The sequence below is a fragment of the Petaurus breviceps genome, unplaced genomic scaffold (assembly GCF_028583685.1).
Source record: "Petaurus breviceps papuanus isolate PSGF00001 unplaced genomic scaffold, PetGlider_PUasm1.0 446, whole genome shotgun sequence".
Taxonomy (NCBI): domain Eukaryota; kingdom Metazoa; phylum Chordata; class Mammalia; order Diprotodontia; family Petauridae; genus Petaurus; species Petaurus breviceps.
In genome coordinates, this window is record NW_027186338.1 from 2,751,411 (window position 1) to 2,772,917 (window position 21,507).

Sequence of the window (21,507 nt, forward strand, 5' to 3'; positions counted from 1 at the left end):
AGTTTGAACATAGCTTTCTTAACTCTCAGGGCCAGGACTCTTCTGTTGGGTAGAACTTTGACCAAAAAGGTCGGGAATATACTTTCTTTGGTGTTTAGGCGGGGATCATAGAGGAGATGTTAGAAGACACTTTTGAAAGCATGGACGATCAGGAAGAAATGGAGGAAGCGGCAGAAATGGAGATTGACAAGATCCTCTTTGAGATCACGGCGGGTAAGGAGATACGGGTGCTTTTCTGGCTCCTTTCCTTTCCCCTCTTGCTCAGCCTCCTGATTCCTGCACCTTTCCACTGTCTTTGATCTGATTTGGGGCCCAGGCGAGGGGGTATTTCCCTTTTTCTTCACAACCTCTTTCCTTTCCAGGAGCCTTAGGCAAAGCACCCAGCAAAGTTACAGATGCTCTTCCAGAGCCTGAGCCATTAGGGGCGACAGCTGCCGCCGAGGTGGAGGAGGAAGAGGAGGAAGATGATCTGGAAGCCATGCAGTCTCGATTAGCCACCCTGCGAAGCTAGGTGGGTAGGCTCTCCCCGCCAGCAGCCACCTGATGGACCCCCCAGCTAGGACATGAGCAACTTTTTATGTATCTCCTGTAACATACTTTTGGGATTTGTTATCACATTGCATAGGGTTCTTTCTACTGATTTCTGTTGCACTCCCTGCAGAGGCAATGGGGCTGTCACAGGTGTGGAAGAGGGAATAATTAACCTGAGATGATTGTCGTATTAGTGTATAAATTTCCAGATATAAAAGCGTTTAGAATGGAAAAAGGTCCCCTGAAGCAAAGTCTTCCCACAAAGCACTTTTAAGTACTCCGCTGCCTGAACGTTAAGTATTCTGTACATTTTTCTGAAAAACACTATAAATGGATTTTAATAAATTTCTGCTTTGAGCCTGGCCCCACAGTTTTTTCTGTTCTTTGCTAAAAGCCACCAAGCTATTTCCTTAGGCTGGTCTACCTTATAGGCAATGGCCTTGTGGGCACAATGGGCAGAGGGTGTGGCCCTCATGGCCTTCCTTGCTGCTGCTAACGCAGCCCAGCAGTCAGGGCACACTGCCCGTTGTGCCCGATGGCCCAGTCAGCAGGCTCCCCGGGAGCATCCCTTTCCTGGCACCCGGGGTGGGGGCCGAGCTGGGGCAGCATGCAGGCTCGGCTTTGCTGACTCACTAAAACTCACTGCAGTCTGCTTTTGTTGTCTGGGATAGGTGGCTTGCCTTCTGCTCTGCACCTCTCTCCCTGCGGTGCCCGCAGTCTCCAGCAGAAGAGGGAGAGAATGTCACTTGCTGCTAGTCAGTGCTTCCTTATGAGCTTGAGAGCCGGTAGGTGACATGCAGTCATCCATTCTGAATAGCTACTGTGAGCAAAGTTCTTAAAATACAGCTGTAAGTCAGTCACAGGAGGGATTTGGTTTATTAGCATGTGAACATAGAAAATCCAGGCTTCCTGGGATTTTGGGCTATGCAAAACTGATGTAACTCAGCTGCCTTCCCATCAGCTTTTTTTGTACATCACTGGAGGAGCTGCTGGCTGACCAGCTGACCATGACCCTTAGGTCCAAAAGCCCTTCCCTTACTCTGTCACAAAGTGGAATATGGTTTTACACCCGGAAGGGAGTAAGCCAAGGTGACCCTAGGGATCAGGGATTTTGCCTCGTAATTTCTTAAGTCAGTTTGTCGGGCTCCATCTTTTCTTCTGGACGAGGCTGGACTGCACTGCTGTGTTTGATCCCTCGGTAACCAAGACACCCGGCCAATGACTTTGTGTTCTGACCATCCAGGCCCTTGCCTGGGATTTGTGAGAGTGGTCTTCTGGTCTTCTTGGAACTTGGAATTAGGGTGAAATCCCCTTGTACAGTGGCCAAGAGTGAACAGTTTCCCACCTTCTCTCCTGCCCCACCCCCTAAAGGAAATCTGCTCCCTTGGCTAATCACAGGTTCATTTATCCAAGTGTTTGTTAAGCCTGGTCACTGTGCAGGCACCAGTGTCGGGAGCTTTGAAGGTTTATAGTAATGAGTGACATTTTATAGGAGACTGCTTCCCAAGGGACCAGGTAGGCATAATGGAGAGAGAGGGCTTGGAGCCAGGCTGTTCTGGGTTCCAGTCCTGCTTCTGACATTACTACCTGTGTGATTCTCCCATGCTTGACCTTGGCTTCCTTATCTGTTAAATGAGGCTGGGCTAGCCTTTAAGGCTGTCTGGGCCTCTATCTGCGTGCAGCTGAGGCTCAGGACCTCCCTGTTCTACTGGGGATGCATTCCCTGGCAAGACAAAGGCAAAGCCAGGCCTGCTTTCAGGGAGCTGACACTAATGCATGGAGGCCAACATGCAGACAGTTGTGCAGACAAGGCATTTGCAGGATCTTCTGGAAATCTCTGAGGGAAAGGGCTAGCACTGAGACAGACCAGGAAAGGCTTCCTGCTGAAGGGGGATTTTAGCTGAGACAGGAGGTAGAAAGGAGTATCCCATGCGTGGGGTTCTGGTTAGCCTCCCTGAGTCACAGGCTGTGCAGGGAAGAAAGGTGCACACAGGCCTCAGAACCCCCGGGCTCTTCCCAGTGATAGGAGCCACTCCAGTGCCACCTCTGTCGGGTCAGGGGCTCGGTGCAGCCTCTCCCCACAGACAGCACAGCTTTGGCCAGTTCCCCCTTCTGACCTGGGTCATCATGGTGGGGAAGAGTGGACACGGGTATTGGCTTGAGCCCCACTCCATGTGAGTCCTGTCCTCAGTCTCTCCTTTTTAATCCTGTTTATTATACTCCCTGTTTCACAAGGCCAAAGGGACCTTCCCCTTTTGCAGAGGTGATAGGGTTCATCCACAGCACCCCCTTAATGCTGTGTGTGCTTATGTACATGTGTACATCTGTATGGCATTGAGAGGGTGTTATGGCCGAGCCCCAGAGAAGCACCGAACCTGTCTCAAGAAAACTTAATTTCTGGCCTCCGTGTCTTCATCTGTAAAATGGGGGTAAACAACAGCTACCTTCAAGCATTATTGTATACAGTAAGATTTGGAAAGTGCTTGGCATACCTTAGGTGCCGTATTAATGCTGGTTAATATTATATATACACCTTTTTGGCGGCCCCCTCCTAAAGACTCTTGCGCAGAATCTCAGATTTTTACTGTCCAATCAAAACAATTGCTTGAAGGAATTCATCTCAAGATAAGCCTTTCTTTACCCCCAAACATTTTATCTCTTATGCCATGCATCTTTTTAAAATGTAGCTCTGTAGGGGCGGCTAGGTGATGCAGTGAACAGAGCACCGGCCCTGGAGTCAGGAGGACCTGAGTTCAAATCTGACCTCAGACACTTGACACACTAGACATGTGACCTTGGGCAAGTCACTTAAGCCCAATTGCCCTCCAAAAAAAAAAATGTAGCTCTGAGATGGAAATGCTCATCTGTTACTCATTAATTTCATCTAGGACAATATAATTAGACAGTATGCCTCCTAAGTCTGCTCACTGTCTACTGAAGACACCCACAGTACAGCTTCCTTTGGAGGACTGTTTTGGGATGGTGTACTGGGGCTTCTGGGCAGGCAGGGGTATGTAATGAGCCTCAGTCTTGGGAGTAATCCTGGCTTCCCCTCCCAGGTAGCTGGGATGCAAAAAAGGCTTTCCATACATTTCTCCATATGCTATTTCTAGGTTTGAGTAGGTAGGATTAAGTTTCTACAGTATTCAGTTAGCAACATGTTCCCAGAGTAAAGTGCTCTGAATTCCTTTATTGTCCTCAGCTCTGCACCCTTTACTGCGCCACCCTATTTTATGTCCTTAGGACCCAGTTTCCTCAATCATAAAATGAGGCAGAGGAGGTTTGCCAGATGTCCTCTCTAGACTTTTTCTTTTACTAATCTGAGTTTTAAGAGGCAAGTCCTATCGGTTGGTTGTATTTTAGTGAAAATAACATTAACCAAAGGATTCTTGTAGTAATAGCAGTCAGGCTCTCTAAGTACTGGACAAGGATAAAGATTATTTTGGCTCAGCTGGCTCCTTGTCCCAAAACTGATTGTAATTTTCATTGGCTCACCTTCTGTGAGAACAGTCAGCTACAGGCCTCACTAATTAACATCTTTCCTAAAGTATGGCTTTTGCTGAGGAGAAGCACCCCTGTTTGTGTGTGCACACACGCTTTTATCAAGTTCCTCTCATTAATAGGAATAATTTGCTTTCTTTCCACTCAGGTTTGAAAAACAGTTTTTTAGGTTAAAAAGTTAAGCAGTGGGCAGCATGTAAGTGAGCCCCTGCGCAACCAGGGCATCTCTAGAAATACTTCTTTTGTCAGACCATCCAGCCCCAAGGACATGGGCTCCATGAAGCACTGGTTAGCCTTTGTGGTTAACCAAAGCATCAGAGTCTGATGTGTAAGTGCTGTGATAGCAGGTGAGAAAGTGACTAGATAAAGATGTTTTATTACCCAGGGAAGACAACATGAAATATTAAATGAATATCGTTTAATGTAAAATGCTTAACACTTAGAAATTAGCAAAGCCTCAATTAAATTAGATTTCATTTGCTTAAAGACAGTTAATCCCATGAATTGTACAGTAGATTTTTTTTTTAACTGTTGCTTAATGCAAGTCCTATGGTAATGCATTAAGAACTGCATCAGCCACTGTTATTTCTTGGCTCCTTCTCTGGACTCTTAAGGGGAAAAACCCCCAAACATTCATAAAACAAAATATGCCCCCTCCCCCCCCCCAAAGACTCCTAACAGTAGTTACAAATCCATTCAGACAGTCGGCTGGACAGACAGGCGGGCCCAGTCATGGGTGGTTTCCAGAGCTCAATAAGAGGTAATCTTCTTACAGTTTGGTTTAAAACTCCATAGCAGGTGAGCAGTCCCAGTTTGAGGAAGCCAAGGGATCAGTGAATAGTCACTACATATACACACCGAGTGTTTGTAAACACTAGAAATATACATTAGACAAGTACCTTCTCAGTCAGGCACTACTTATAAAGGAGGATGAGGTAACGTGAATTCCAAGCCCACAGAAATTCAGAAGGCTGACTCCCAACAGCTGCCAGTAGTTCAGGTCCAGTTAGGTTCTGGATTTTAAGGTTTGCTGTAGCCAGATTCGTTGGCTTTTAATATTGCAACCGCGTCTTTCACTGCATGGTAGATCACATTCTTCACCTGAACAACAAACAGCAAGTTTGAGAACACCACTCATGATCAACATCAGACTTACTGTAATAAATAACACTGTCACCCACGTTTAGTCTCTAGTCTGAATTTAAATGGTTAAAAGGAGCCCAAAACAAACTTGTTTTACAAGTGACAAAAGCTAGAAGTAACACTTCAAGATCCCAAAAGATCTTAATGGTCTGAAATTCAATAAATCTTGTACTTGGGAACCCCCTGCCCCAAGAAACCCAGTTTCCTAAATATAAGATGAAGGAGGTGTTGTTGGACAGGAGTTCTGAAGAGACCCTGGGGTTTTGTGGACAGCAAGCTCAACTGTGTGGAATTCCACTCACAACTCCTGTTACAGAATGACAGTCAGTTCTGGGCACCCAAGTTAGTGAAGGGGCCTCCCCCACAATAGAAAACACTTAAACCTTCTTAAGTCTTAGGCACTCTACACTTGATTCTTTAATAGCTACTTTATAAAGTAGGATGCTCATTTTAAAGATGAATCTAGTAAATACTTAAATGCTTGCTTGGTGACTAAGCTGAAGCCAAGGCTGCCTTTGTGACACAGGCAGGAACATCACTGAGTTCTTCACAACTGTCACTAATCTGCCCCTGACTGTGACCCCCACAGACTGCTAAGGTTTATGGGCCTTGGCTGCACCATCTAGAAGACAATCAGCAAGCCTTTGGGAACAACTTGGAATTCACTCCAGCTCATAAATTCTCTGTGTCTTACATTAAGGGCAATAGTTTCCTCTTGATTCCTATTCATTTTCGTTCTAGGTCATGGTCCTCAAAATCAGCTTAACAAAATATATGTTCCCTATGATTAGACGTATGCTGTCTCATAGGCACTTTAAGATTAGCAAAAGATTTGTGTGTGTGTTGTGTGTACACACAACCCCTTCTGTGACAGGAAGCTACATTCTTTCATCTTATTCCCCTGCTAGTATTTTCAAGAACTGATAAAAAAGAAAACCCAAGCCATCTATGTGAGCTCACTTCTTATGGAACGATTTCTCTCAAACACAGACATAAATAGAGCAAGTCTGCTTGCATGCATTTTGTCTCAGAGGCACCCAAGGGCCATGATGAGTATTTTCCATCTTTAATTGTTCACAGCACAGCGTCTCCTCCAGCACCCTCCTCTCTCCTGTCTACAGTGGTCTGCTTCCTTCCCAATGTGGCTGGGATTTTTGGCCTCAGTTTGTTGACTTGAGAATCATGGTCTATTTCAACTTGTGAAATGACAGGACTAAGTACTTCCAAGCTTGGTTTTCAAGAAAATATCTAATTACATGGATCCTGATGATGGCAAACAAAGAAATGGCTCATACATATCAAATGAAGACAAGTGGAAATGAGGAGAATGTGCCACAGAGACCCTGCTCCATGTTTGTGAAAGCTCTGCCACAAAGGGGTGATTATGCTGTGGTTGGGGAGTCCGAGCCTCCCTCCAATCCTCCTTGGGGCTACCAAACAGATGCCCCCAAAGCTCAGGTCTGACCATCTGTCTCTCCCCCCCCCCAAAAAAAAAAAAACTGCAGTAGCCCTCTGGCCTGCAGAAGGCCAATGCTAATGTAAATGCCTCTTTGACATTTAAAGCCCTTCCCCATCTGATCCCACACACTGTCCCCCCTTGCACATTCATGCTCTAGTCCAGTCCAAATGACTTTTGAACTATTTCTCCTGACCCTCCCCATTCTACCCCTCTGTATATACTGTATATTTTTGCTTCTCTACCAAGTTCTTTATCTCCCCATAGAATGAAGTTTCTTGAGAGTGGCAACTGTCCCACTCTGAGGTCTGGCAGGTGACGAGGCAAATGGGCCACCGTAGGCACTGTGGGCAGGGCAGTGATGCACTAGGCAGCCATTCTAGAGAGCAGTTTGCAATGTGCATGCCCTTGGACTCAGTGACACCACTTTGGGGCCCCGATCCCAAAAAAACAAAGGATCCATCTGAGGAAAAATGTTTGTTTGAAGCAGCTCTTGTAGTAGCTGAAAATGGTAAACTAAGGTGGTCACCCCAACCTATTCAGGATGAAATGACCATAGGAAAATCTCAAGGTACTGAAGCAGAGCTAAGTGAGCAGAACTGGAGAATTATTTATACAATGAAAACTTCATTAAAAACTTCCTAAGTCCACCAGAGGACTGAAGATGAATCATTCTACTCACCTGCCAGAGAGGTGATGATCATACCAACCATCAGACAGATGGAAGGCTTCACAGAGGAGGGAGCTGGAGGGGGGACCCAAGTAAGGAAACAGACCTACCAAGGCTAAAGCACCTGGCCCAGTAACCCAGGGTGGCTTCCGTCTTGGGTCAGCCAGGCAGGGCAGTGGCCACGAGTGGAAGGTGACCAGAATCAGAGGCTGCTAGGGAAGTAGACTTCCTTACTGCACACCAGCCTTTCCCCTGACTCTCACGCTAAATCTATTTCTTGTCCTCAGGCCTCTGTATTAGACTGGGGGGAGGGGGTGCAGCTGAGGGATCAGACAACTGGGGCCCAAAGACCGAACACACAGGAATAAGTTCAAGCGGATTGGAGCAGGGTCACATCTGTCTGACCCTCCACATCAGACGGGAGCTGCCAAGGTCTGCTGAGGGGTCAGGCCTTTCTGTGACGCAGGATGACCAATAAGGATAATGCCCCACTAAGCCAGGCAAGAAGTGCCAAGGGCCGCCTCATCCAGGGTCCTGGGGCAGGGAGATGGGGAAGGATGCAGCCAGATGCCAGGGAGGTTGGCAGCTGCTGGATGAGAGGGTGAGGACAAGTGAGGAGTCAGTGCCGAGGTTCTAGAGCTCAAGTGACTAGAAATCTGGGGCACCCTTGGCCACAAGAGGGAAGTCTGAAAAAGGAGGAGGTCTGGAGGGAGAGAAACAGCTTCCCAGTAGGTTGAATGTGATTCTTATGGATATCCAGCTGCAAATTATTTGTCATTATTAATAATAAATGAGACAGAAGGGAACAGTGGGCAGAATGGCCGTGGTGTCAGGAAGGCCTGGGTTCAAGCCCTGCCTCAGACACATACACTTAGGCACATAACCAGTGCCTGGGCCTGGGAGCTGCTCCGACTAGTGATGCTGTAGCCCCAGGCTAGAGATCAGTGATGGCCAAGAGGGCTGCTAACTGCTCACCCCCCAGCGACCCTGGGCCTTTTCTGCCCCACCCACCCCTGAAACACTTTGCTCATCCTTCCTCCCTGACATGCTTCTGAGCTCACTCAGTGGCTCACCTTGGCTTGGCACAGACCTAAGTCCTGCTGCTCACACAGCCTGGTGTAAAGTCCTACATGTAATCTTTACATACTGGTGGAATGGAGACCTTAAGCCTAGAGAAGATAACTCAAGAAGACGTAATAGTTACCTCTCATAATTTTGCTTAATGGGAAAGCAAGACTGAAGTGCCTACTTGGCCCCAGAGAGCAAGTTTTCTTATGATTAGATGAGGTCTGGGGGAGGTCTGTCATTTCACTGGTGTGGTGTGGGGAGCTCTCTAGCCGAGCGGCAGAATTCACACTGAGAGCTTGAGTGATGGGCTGGCTGTACAGCAGCTCTCTACCTACAACTATCCAAGACCAGAATGAGCCATTTCCCTGAAAGATCTTTAAGCAAAGGTCTATCAGACCACATGTGGTGCCCTTGGAGAGAGGGAAGAGTCTGGATTAACCAACAGAGATGGTCTCTGAGGTGTTAAGACTAGAGTGGTCCAGGGGCCCCCGCCACTGTTCTGTTCTCCATTACTCCAGGACTTCAATGAGAAGGGAAACTCTGTAGCCTCGCGCCCCCCCCCCAGTCTGTGTAGGCAGACTGTGCAATCTTTTTGGCCTGTTCCTTCCTACTCTCTAACATGCCCAGTTCTCTCCACACTTAAAGGCTCTCGTCACCATCCTCAACACGCTGAGAATCATCTTCCTGACGCACAGACCTGGTCATTTTTCCTTTCCTATTCAAAACATTTTAATGGCTCCTCATTAGCCAAGGAGTAAAATTCAGATTCCTTAGGCTGACTTCAAGGCCCTCATCAATTTCAGAAAATACATCCTTGCCCTCCTCCAACACACACGTCTCCTGTGCCCACCCAGGCGGCTTCCACATCTTGGCCTGCGCTATTTCACTTAGATCTGTTCCAATTCCACTCCAAATGAACATTTGCTTTGCATTTCTGTAATTCATTTCTTTCTTTAAAATTATGTAAAAACTAGAAAGACTAAGCCCCTCCAATTTCTGAAAAAATTTTAAATTGAAATAAAAGGTTTTCATCCTTTTCTGTACTATGCGGATTGAAAAATAGCACAGCTTGGTCCCACCACGCATTTTCTCATGCATTCCTTCTCTCCTGCTGGTCTTACTGCCACAGGACCTTTCCTAGTACCTCAACTTGTGTGAGCATGGACTTGGGCTGCTGGCTCACATGTAAACTCTCTAGGTTTTCTTTAGGGTGCTGAATTTTAATGGGACACTGAAAAGCTGGAGACCATCCAGAGAAGGGTGGCCAGGATGGAGAAAGGCCTGCAAGACCACTGGGGATGTGTACACTACAGACAAAAAGCACAGGGCAGGAGAGTTGGTCAAGAATCTAAGGAGATCATAGACCTGTTGGCCCCAAAGGGCAGAAGTGGGACGAAAGGAGGCCTGATGTAAAGATAACTTCTCAGAAACATACGGCTTTTGGAGGTGAGGAGATTCTCCCTCCTCCTGTGAAGGTGGATGACCCCACGGGGTGAAGATGCCTAGACAGGTTAGACTAAAGGACATCTAAGGTACCTTCCAAGTTTGAAGATTTTGTGAATTAATGAGTAAATCAGGCTGGTTTTTGGTTTAAATCCTAGGAGATAATGGACTGTTCAGCCTCAGGTACCACACCTCCCTCACCCAACTTTCTAATCCACAACACAGTGTATAAAAATGTGAATGAGTACTGTCCATCATCTTGGTCTTAATGCCTAATTACTAACCTGATCATCAGAGTTCAGGGACATCTGCCTACTTGTGTTATATGTAAGTTATACGTAAGTTTAGCTTAAGCGAAAAACAAAGTTATATCCATAGATCCCAAACTGAGTTTGGCACATCCCCCATCTTACAAATTTACCTGCAGCTTATCTTCATGGTTAGTATGTGTCTGAGACAGATAGCGAAATTCCTGAGTGAGCCAGAAGCAGTGTTTGACGTGCTCTGGGGAAACAAAATCCTCTGCCACCTTTATGCAGCTGTACAAGTTATGAACCTGATGTGGGGCGCCTGCTGGGATGAAGACTACATCCCCCAGAAACTGTACAATGGCCCAACCCTGAACACCGTGCTCTTGGTGAAGACGCTTCCTGAGGGCGCGGTCCAGATACCAGCTTTGGTCATGAATAGGGTCATGATCCACAGGGTTTTCTTGTCCTTGTTCTTCGGAGACCTGGAACACACACGATACCTTTCAACAATGAATACTCAGCCATAAGCACAAGTCTCCAAATACTGCCTATAAAAATAATAAGGCCTGTGCTTCTGGTTAGTAAGTCAAGCCTCCCCCTATTAGGTGCTTTGTACCAATTACACACTTAATTTTGTTCAATAAGTTCACAGGAAATGGGTCAGTCTTCATCTTATCCTAAATATATGGTGGGAGGCTGTTGACTCCTGTAGTGAACAATTCTCAACCAGATTGAGGGGCTGGAGGCGGGTATAATTTCTAGCAAGTAGCCTCAATGATTAAAATAAAAGGTCACAGACCACCTTACAATAAATATATTTTTAGATTATTTGGTTTATCAAAATGACATTACCCATACCCACTCACTATTCCTACTCTCTCTGACTGACCAAATACTCAAGAATCCCTGGTGGGCAGGCCTGCTACACAGAGGGAATCCGTGTAAGATTCATGAAATGACCATTTTGGGTTCCTTTCCACAGGTCTGATGGCTTTTTACCATCATTTCATACTAACATCAGCTTCTAAAAAGTTGATTCAGTGAAATCTCTCAGAGGTTAATTATAGAGATCACAACAGACGTCAGCAATGGTTTTTCTATGGAACTTGGATTCTTGACTACAGGATACAGTAATGGGGGTAGGAACTTGACCTGTGATTTCCCTGATGGAGGGACCTCCCCTGCAACGTGACCAGGGCAGGCGGGGCTTTTCTCTCTAGGGATCAACTTTAGAGTTGTCTAGAACACTGAGAGGCAGAGAGACCTGCTCAGCGTCACCAAGAGGGCCACCACTTGAACTCAGGACTCCTTGGTTCTAAAGCCAGCTCTCTATCCACTACTCAATAATGCCTTCCCCAGAACATAGGTTTATTTTAAATATCTGGTAACTTGACAAATATTGACCAACACCACTCATCCTTCTTAGATGTTTGCTTCCTAAGCTGAAGCTTGCTTTACTGACACCAAATCTTAGAAAACTCCATTAGCCAACCTTTCCAAGGGCCTTGGGAAGGCACCAGCACATCCTGGCCCCTTTTTCGTTTTTCTTGGGGTTTTTGTCTTTTTTTTTTTTTTGGAGGGGGAAGGCAGGGCAATTGGGGCTAAGTGACTTGCCCAAGGTCACATGGCTAGTTTTGTGTAAGTTGTCTGAGGCCGCATTTGAACTTGGGTCCTCCTGACTCCAGGGCCGGTGCTCTACTCCCTGCGCCCCCTAGCTGCCCCACCTAGCCCCTTTTTCATAGCTTAGGTTTCATCTGCATCCTTTCTCCCCTGCTCCACTTCCACAGTTAGGTCAGTATGTGATGCATCATGCAGTGACCACAGAAAAACAGACAGCATGTTGTGCCCGTTTCTACCAGGAACTGGGAGAAGGCCAAACAGCTTTTCTAAAACCATCGCAAACCTGGGCTTATGTTCACGATGACAATTAAAGAATACCTTCTTAAGGAAGGACCGGATCTTCTCTGTGTCTTTAGCAGCAAAAATGTGCCAAAGAGCTCCTGGTTTCTCTTTTCCTTCAATAAACCGCTTTATTGTGAGTTCATCACAGTCCCCATCTTGGATAGTTTTAAGTACTTCTGTTGGGAGAGATGAAAGCAGATGTGAAATTTCGCCACTCCAGGGGCGAAAAGCTTCAGCACACGTTTACAGACTGTCATCTTACCCTCTTCCTGATCGAGCTGTCCTGTAGGGATGCCCACATAGACCATTACATTAGCTGCATCAGAGATATCTAAATGGAGATTTGTTGTCCCATACTTCCTATCTTCCGGCGTGATTAACCCTGCATGAGAGAAACTTTTTTTAATTGCCACAATCAAAAGAGGACACTGGGCGCCAGAGTAATAATGCAGAACTACTATCGCCATGCCAGGCAATAGTCAGAGAACTACCACTGACTTGGTTACTGGGGGAGTGCCCCAAATCAGGACTGTCAAGCCCTGCTCTGACGTGGAGGCAGTACATTCTGAGAGCAGAAACTCTGGCTCCCCTCGTCACCGTGTCCAGGTGTCCAGGGCTCGGCACAGACTCAGCCCAAGCTCCTGCTCCTCCCGGCCCTCCAGGGTCACGTGGTCCAGTCTTTTCCTTTCTCACCAACATGCTTTAATTAGCTGTACCATCTTAGAGGTTCGCTCATTCAACTTTCCTGTCCCAGGAGCTCTCTTGGCACACACACCATTTTCTCAAGGAATTCAGGACTAGCTCACCTTCTAAACTCTAACCCCGTTAACATACTGACTTCCACAATCTTGTTTGTGTCTCCTGGAAAATATTCGCTTCCCAACTCCTCAGAAAGGGGAGCTGAGGTCAGTTCCAGGCTCAGACACTCCCTAGCTGTGGGAACATGGACAAGTCATTAAGCTCTCTTTGCCTCAGGGTCTTAAATGGTGAAATGGGGTTCATAATAGCACCTGCCTTCCAAGCGGGGTGTGAGGATGAAATGGGTTATTTGGAGTAGTGCTTAGCACACTGCCCAGCACAGTAGGAGCTGAACAAATGCTCATTTCCTTCTGTCTTTCCCATGATCCTCCACCCAACAGCAGCCACTGAGCACTCCTTATCATCACCCACAGGGGTTCTGCCCTCACTGATGAGGCTGCAGCCTGCTATATTCAGTCATTTTTCCACATGCCTCACTCATCCAGAGGACATCAGGGTATCAACCTTCTTCCTCCTGTAGCACTGGCCCAGGCTCTGCATCCTTGCTGCTAACCAATTCATGACTGCTTTAGCCCTCCCACCTTTGACTCAGAACCCCAAGCCCAGAGGTATCACTCCTGGCAGACTCTAGCAAAAGGAATCATCCAGTTGCCCTTCCAGCTCTCCCACTCCTACCTAGGTGCTGCTGGACACAGCTGGAGGCAGTCGCCATGACAGAGTCAACATGTCATGGAGCCTAAAAGAGGCCTCTCTGCTTCCCAGAGACAGTCCCTCCTCTCCAGCTCCCCACACCACCCTCTTTCCCATGCTTTCGGCCTCACGCTTCCCTGAGCGGTTATCACAGGGAACTCCAAGCTTTCTTTGAATTTCTCTGCTTCTGGTTTCTTTTCTTCCAGATTGTCCCTCACTTCTGTGTATTTTTACTGCAGTCACTTTCCCATTTGTTTCTTTGGTGAAGTGTTCCACCACAGATCCAAGGGCTTTTATTCTGCCCATTGTCTCTTCTCACAATTCTTATTTTAAATCATTTAGCAATAGTACAATGTAGTCCCATGCTTTCCTTGACATCTACAGGGTACTCTGCCCCATCAGCTGTTCAATCCTTGTCCTTAGTTCTGCGGTATTTATTAATTTATCCCTTTTCTCTCCTAATGTTCACTTTCTGTCTCTCGTCCCTCCGGTGGCTGCCCTGAGTCTCAGCCTTCTCCCACAGCCTAGTTCCTGACTCAAGTGATTTGGGGGAGGGGGGAAGGATGACCGAACTGACCCCAGATGGATGATGGTTGGCTGGGCTCTTCTCCTCAGACTTGTGGCAGTGCCATACCCCACCCCCACCCATGTCCCACAGCCAGCACCCTAATTTGGCCTCTCATCTCCAGTCTGTGCTCCACAATGCTGCCAAAATAATCTTCCTACAATGCATGTTTGACTACATCCCTCCCTTCCTCAATGAACTCCACAGCGTCCTGTCAATTCTGAGGTCACGTCTGAGTCCTGCTTCTTCACCACCTGGTTCCAAATGACCCTCCCAGTCCTGCTCTGCATTCCTTACTCTGTATACACACAAGGCAGTATAGCCTAAGTGCCGACACTCCCACTCCAAACTCAGGCTGGCCCATACCTCCGGGGCACTCCCCCTTACCTCTGCCTTCCACCATCCCTGTTTCCTTCTAAGTGTGCCTGAGCTGGACCTCCCACAGAGGGACTTTCCTCATCTGAGCTCCTAGTGCTTTCTTCCCCAGGAAGATCTTTTACCTTGTACTGTGTATACATGTACATGTGTTACCCATTTTCTGTCTTGTTCATACTTCATGTCTGTGTTGCCTCACCCAGTAAAAATTACGCTCCTTAGGGACGGGGTACCTAACATGGGCAGGCACACAGTCTGCTGACTCATGAACTTCCCAGGAAAATGTCAGTCAAATCAACTGGCCTCTCACCACCTCAACATCTTAGCTAACATCTTACTACACTGGGTGGATAGGGACCCATCACCCACCAAATTACTCCTGCAACAAGCAGCTTTACACCCATAGCCAACTACAAATGCAGTGCAATGTTTACATATTCCACCCTCTGATGGATTCTAGGGATGTGCCTGCCTCACAGCAGCAGCTGCCAAACTTGTCTCCTGAAAGCTACTCGGTCACACACAAGTTGTGTTTTTCTAGAAATTTCTAGCCATTTTCAACTCACTTGGCCTTTCAAGACTAAGATATAGGAGGCTGTCAGGTGGATTCATTCAAGAAATTCAAGGAAAAAATAAATGCTTGTTTTATATTATGGGGAGGTAGTGAAAAGTCATGCAAAAAGTCAGTGAGAGAAGATCAGAGATCTGGGTTCAAATGCACCGTGTGATCCCCATGGGCCTTTCTGGCACAGTTTCCTCATCTGTAAAATGGCAGAAATGCCCACCACCCTTCCCATGCTTCTTTTGCAACCAAGACAAAAATACACACAAAAGCTCTGGGAGATTATAAAAATAGGATAGAGGAAGAAAAGAGATAGAAAGGGGAGCATCAGAGAAGAGGAATCACTGTGAGAAGACACAAAGAAGCCACTCTTGGGAGAATAAAGCTTTTGGAACCAAGGCATCAGCAATGGTGGTAGTAACCAGGATGGAGGACATTCCTGCGCCTCTGCATCCTCAGGCTGCCTTTGGGCAGCAGACAAGAGGCCAGAACTGTGTGCTCTCACAAGGCCCCATGGCCACAGGGCTCAGGCCTAGGCTTCTTTCTGAGCCCTATTGTGCCTGCATGTGTCCCCCAGTTTCTGGCCAGCAGAGGGCCATCACCCTCTGATCTCACAATCCCTGTGTATCCTGGGTTTACAAAATCTGGCTCCTTAGCCTCCTGGCAGGCTGAGGTTTTAAAGGACTGGCCTACTGTAAATCTAATAAATGCTGTTAGTAATAAAAGTATGATCACTCATTATGGGCACTGAAATTGTTAAAAATTAAGGGGTATTTCCCCAAACAGTTGGGTATTAATGACTAGTACATGATAAGCTCACGAGCAAGCCAAATTTTTATTAACAAAATCGAATAGTGACCATGAAAAGCTGCGTTTGAGTACGTTTTAATTTTCTGAATAGTTTCACCAGGACCATTTTCTATTTTATTGTAGGGGCAGGAAGTATGTTTAATCAGAGAAAATCTATATAGTAAACATTTAATGTTTGTTGATTGATCTCCCCATGTACAATCTGCCAGGCTCCTCCCCTGGGCACAGGGAAATTCTGGCCAAGTGCACTCTCTCCTTTCCCACGAAATAGCTTTTTGACTTTCTTCCTTGGAGCCTCTACAAGCTCTTGATGCTCTTAGACCAGTATTTGGAGTGCTGGACCTCACAATGCCCCGAAGCTCACAAAGAAAGGGATGGATGAATGGAGTGGTCTGTTTTTTTTAAAGGCTAGAGTTATGTAATTTGAATTCAGGAGCATTGCCTGAAAGACAAGAAAGAGAAGGGCAGGTGCTAAGCTCTCATGTGGCTCCTGTCTCATCTGCCAAGAAGGGATGTCCGTGTGCACAGACATGGCAGTGACCACCAAGACTGAGATGCAGCCAGGCTAATTGTGGTTTTTGACAGGTGGTCCAGACTGCTACCTTGGCAAAGCACTGGGGAAAGTGCATTATGGCAGTAAGGGGATAGCCAGAACCCCTGGGCTCTGGCCATGTAGCCAACCCCAAAGACTCGGCTGCTTCTGCTGTTACAGGACAAGGTTTGATGAGCTGGCATCTTCAGCCCCTTCCATCTCCATCACTACAATTTTTTGATACCAAGGAGGCCTTTCTTGTGAAAAAGCTGGAGGAGATGCTGGGTGGACCCAAACTGATTAAATGTCCAGATCCCAAGTCAATAATTTGATGTCACAGGAAAATGAGTTAAAAAGCATTTATTAAGAGCTTACTCTGTGTGCTGGGCAAACAAATAGAAAAGGACAGGCAGGTCCTGCTCTCAAGGAGCTCACATTCTAACTGGAAGAGACGACACAGAAAAGTTTGGCTGTCAGATGACCAGAAAGGCTGGGAAGTCCTATGGATGAAGAGTCAGGGACAGCTGGCAGTGCCCAGGGAGGTCCTATGGCAGGGGAGGAGGTGGTCAGCAGAACACAGAGGCAGATGGCAAGGCCTGCTGGTCTTCCATCCAGAGTGGTGGGCCCCAGAGCTATATTAACATCACTATCAATGATCTACATAAAGCCCTACACAGCACACATGGCAAATCTGAACAAGACCCAAAGCTGGAAGCAAGGCTAAAGCAATGGAGTCAAGATCCAAAAAGAGATCTTGACAATCTACAATACTGTGCCAACCTCTGCTTTACGAGATAGTGGTGGGTTAGTCAGTGGTTTGTCTGAAAGAGACCTGGTAGTTTCTTTTTTTTCTTTTTGGAAGGGGGAGGACAGGACAATTGGGGTTAAGTGACTTGTCCAAGGTCACACAGCTAGATTTTTGTGTTAAGTGTCTGAGGCCGGATTTGAACTCCGGTCCTCCTGACTCCAGGGCCAGTGCTCTATTCCCTGCACCACCCAGTCACCCCATGACCTGGCAGTTTCGATGAGCTAGCTGCAAGATCAATGAATCAACAATCTAGCAGTGCAGAAGTACTCTATTTAGGATTGGTGAGGTAACAGTTCTGAATTTCCCATCCTGATCAGAAGCCTGGTTTTGGTTCTAGACACCTTACCAGATTTTAGGAATGACAGTGGGTAGGTCCAAAGGATGGTAACCAGTAGAGGGAGGGGCACTTAAAGACCTCTAAGAGATTGGAGCTATTCTTAATGAAGACTTGGGGGAGTGAAGGGATGTGATTGTGGTTGGTCTACAAGTATTTGAATGGATGAAAAAAACAAAATTTGATGACACAACCAGACTTGTTCAGCTTAGCCCCAGAGGGCAGAATTAGGAACAAGGAGAAGATGCAAAAAGGTGACCGCAGGATTGATGTCAGGACAAACTTCCTGCCAATTACAGCCATGAAAACGAAGGGCCTGTGTGAGGATGAGCCTCTTTGAGAGGGGGTATTCCATCAGAGCTTGGTTGGTCTCTTCCTTATTTCAGGTATGGGTTGAATTAGATGATCAGAACGCTCTTAACCCTTAGGAATGAAAGATTAAAACCGGAACCTTCCTCAGACACAGAAACTACTGCCTCCAACCTCACCCCCAAGCACATGAGACTGAGTGGGCTCAAGAGCTTTGACATAAAAGCTGCATAACTATCTGTCTCCCCAAAGCTTGAAAATGCCTCGTGTTCTTGAGAAGACTGAGTTTCCATCGCTAAAGTATGAATCAACTCTCTGGCAGCAATCTTTTCCTCTAACATTAATTTCAATATTTTTTGCATATTTAATCCAAATTTGTCCCTAAATCCAATCCAAACATTCAAGTCCCTGCTATACAAGGCAAAGAAAGAAAGAAAATGTAAAGAAACAAAGTAAGGAAATTAAGACTCCGTCAAGGAATCTGCTTACAATTCTGGCAGCAAAGAACTTTATAGAATCCCCTTGGAGATTTCACCTCTTCCTCCTCTGAGGAAGCACAACCCAGACTAAGGTAAAGCCAGAATAAATGGGCCCTCCCAGGGCTGCCTGGTCCCTAGTACCCCAAGCTGGGTGAAAGCAGAACATGGGGGTGGGGCGGTGGGGGGTTGGCAGTGCTTCCCATTGGGATTTTATTTCCTAAGTGGTAGCATTGTAGGCAGGGGCTCTTCTGTGCAAAACAAGCCAATCGCAAACCCTGCCTGCCCATCAATGACCCTAACCGCCCTCCTTAGCTGAAAAACATGTTATATATTAGGAAAGCAATTTTCACTGAAGGGAAGCTAAGTAACATTATCCTAAAAACTCACTTTCAACACATAAAATCCTTTGTTTTTAACTGATCAATTCAAGAACAGTATATTTAATCTGTAATATGGGAAGTCTTTCTTTTCATCGAGTATCACTACTATTTACTATCTTAGCAAAGAACTGCCATTAAATCAATTTAAACTCTTAAGTGTAATTTATAGATTTTTTTGCTTTGTTTCTGGCTAAGATAATAAAGAATCAAAAGACCTGAGCTTGATTTAATTTGTAAAACAATTACCTTTATTCTGCAAAGACCAGCAGACCAGAGGGGTCATGAGATCCTATACTGAAAAATGCAATGGAAACCCCCCCCCCCAACAATTTAGAGACAGCAGCAATTATCCTTTTAAAGTTACTGTTACTGACTTAGAATCTACATTATTAAAACTCACCCTAATGTGACAGAAAGAGTAGCAGACTGTTACTCACCATAGGCATTATACATCTTGGGACCCAGATCTGGACGAACAAAATAATTCGGTAATCTGGAAGCCAAATTCAGTTTGCCATCTCTCCTGGTATACTCAGGCAATGGGATGTTTGTCATCAAATCTTCAAACCTAATTATCAGACAATTGTGAATTAATGAACTGAGACACTAATTTTGTTGTAAAACTAACAAATGTATGTGTTTTATTTCCTATGAAAGTTGGGTGATTTTGTGTTCCCGCGTTTGATTTAACTGACTGAAAGGAAAAATGCCAACAGACATCTACCAAGGAAGAGGTAATGAATAGTTACAGTCTTCCCAGATAACTGGAATTGTGATTTGTATTTCTTTCTCATGTTAGTTGTGAGGAGCTTTTCTTTCTTCCTTTCTCAAGGAGACTAGCTATTGGCTCACATTTTTCCTCTCCTCTCCAATACCTGCCTTTCTACTAAAGGATTTTCATATTCAGACACTTCCTCAACCTTATCTCTAACCTCCCAACTGTGTGGTTTTCAAACATGCCAGGACCTTTTCTGTCATTCTCTGTCAGTCACATGCTGGATCTCACCATTATCTAGAAGTGCTCTGTTTTCCAAATTAAAAGCTGTGACACCTCAGTCCCTCTCCCCCTCACCATCTCTCCAGGCCATGCTGTGTGCCACAGCACACTTCGCTCTCTTGTCCCATCACTGCTCAGCTCTGGGCAAAACTCATCTGATTCCCACCACCTGACTCATCTGCACCCCCTCACGCCCTACTAAACAAGTCACACCATTGGGCTCCTTCATAAATTCACCTGGGCCCTCTGTGCAGCAAGGCAGTCCCTCGGTCCTTGTGAACTGCTTCTCTATTTCACTTACAAAAGTGAGGCCATCAGATCTGACCTTTCCTCCCTGCCTTCTCCCTAATCTCCTCCATCTTAAGCCCCACTGACATCATCCAGCAGTCTTTCCCCTGGCTTCTGAAAAGATGTGGTGCCCTTGTTCTCATTCCTTCCTTTCTTGGTTTCTCCAGCAGACTGACAACTCAAACTAAGTGCCATCTCTCTAATCCATAACCTCTCCCTGCCTGCCAGCTCCTTCCCTACAACCTCCAAAGATGACCAGTCTCCCCAGCCTTTAAAGAAAAGCTTTCATTAGAACCTACCTCAAGCTCTAACTCCCACCTGTCTATTCCGTGACCCTGGCTTCTCCCTGCTGTTGCTCACACAGCACATTTCAGCCCCCTCCCCGCATTTTCACTGTTTGTTCCCCATCTCCATCTCCCCCCCTCCCATGCCCACCCCACCCCCAGCTTATGCCTAGCATTCTCTCCCTCCTCTCCACCTTCTGGCTTCCTTCAAGTCTCAGAGCCCTGTCATATGCAAGAAGCCTTTGCTATTCCCCCTTATGGCCCGTGTCTTCCTCCTGAGATTATCTTCATTTTATCCCATACATAATGTTTTTCGTGTTACCGCCTCTGATAGATAGTAAGCTCCTTGAGGGAAGGGGCTGTATGTGTCTTTCTGTCTTCCCAGCACTTCTGCTTAGTGTCTGGCATGTGGGAGGCACTTATTTAAAGACTCCTGCGTCTCCCCATCCCCAACAGGTGACAGGCCCACTGGTGGCCAGCACCTCGGTCATACCGAGATGGCATCATGTCTCTGAAGTCCTCCCCCGGGGGCCAGTCCTTCAGCTTCAGCACCATTGGTTCATCATCGTTCTTCAGGCGACCTTACAGGAAGTAAAGGCAAGAATTTGCTGGAGCCACGTGCTTTAACCTTCTGGAATGTCATTAACACCGACCTCTTTACACAGTCCCAACTACCAGACGCTCCAACAAACACATTTTCCCAGAAGTTGATTTTGCTGCTCCTTGCCCTTCCCTAACACAAAATTCTAGAGACGACATGGAACACGACCTCCAGTAAACTCTATCCCAAGGATGTTTTTATCGCCAAAGTTTTCTAAACAAAACTGCTAGGTATTGCGTTTTTATTTCACTTGCTACTTTTAGCAATGAAAAAAGTTGCATTTAAACAGGTTCTCCTACTCAGATCCCATCTGCCCTTCATTCTGATGCTCCTGAAAATCAAGCCCCATTTGGGACTATGGAATCACCAGGACAATAGCACTGACACCCAAGAGGGAAATGACTCTTCTTGGTGCAATGAAACTGGGTGGTCAGGGCTTGGTCACCTGAGACTAGCACAGAAGAGCCCCCATCGGGTAACGTCAGACGGAAGATCTAGTCTGGTTCCCAGGGTCCCCCAGCACCTCCACCACTAACACTGCTGCTCAGGATTCTTTTTTAGCTCCATTTCACATGAATAAGATGTCATCAACAGGAGCAAAGACTGTATCACTTTCATACCTTTCATCTAGCCTTTGCCTTGCCACAGTCAATCTGCAGCCTCAAACACTTGTTTCAAGGAGTTATCACCAAACAAGCCAGTTTTAAACAACCATGTTTGTTCCGATGGAATGAGATCAAGTGTTTCATATTTGTCTGTGGAAAATACG

The 21,507-nt window shown here is 46.3% G+C and overlaps 2 protein-coding genes across 4 annotated transcripts in view; one reads left to right on the top strand and one right to left on the bottom strand.

The window, feature by feature from the left end:
- CHMP3 (charged multivesicular body protein 3) overlaps nucleotides 1-895 on the top strand; it is a 43,587-nt gene extending 42,692 nt beyond the window's left edge. Inside the window, exons 5-6 of the mRNA XM_069101059.1 lie at nucleotides 99-213; nucleotides 363-895. Of these exons, the coding sequence (XP_068957160.1) occupies nucleotides 99-213; nucleotides 363-511 (264 nt within the window). The 3' untranslated portion in view covers nucleotides 512-895. The remainder of the gene's footprint in view (nucleotides 1-98; nucleotides 214-362) is intronic.
- Nucleotides 896-4,433: 3,538 nt separating this feature from the next.
- Nucleotides 4,434-21,507, bottom strand: part of KDM3A (lysine demethylase 3A) — a 77,241-nt gene continuing 60,167 nt past the window's right edge. For 2 of the 3 annotated variants that reach the window (XM_069101051.1, XM_069101052.1), the window contains exons 19-24: nucleotides 20,631-20,718; nucleotides 19,006-19,136; nucleotides 12,228-12,347; nucleotides 12,002-12,141; nucleotides 10,234-10,545; nucleotides 4,434-5,133 (exon numbers count right to left, since the gene is read on the bottom strand). In XM_069101051.1, the coding sequence (XP_068957152.1) occupies nucleotides 5,053-5,133; nucleotides 10,234-10,545; nucleotides 12,002-12,141; nucleotides 12,228-12,347; nucleotides 19,006-19,136; nucleotides 20,631-20,718 (872 nt within the window). In that variant the 3' untranslated portion in view covers nucleotides 4,434-5,052. The other variant, XM_069101054.1, reaches the window with a different exon arrangement.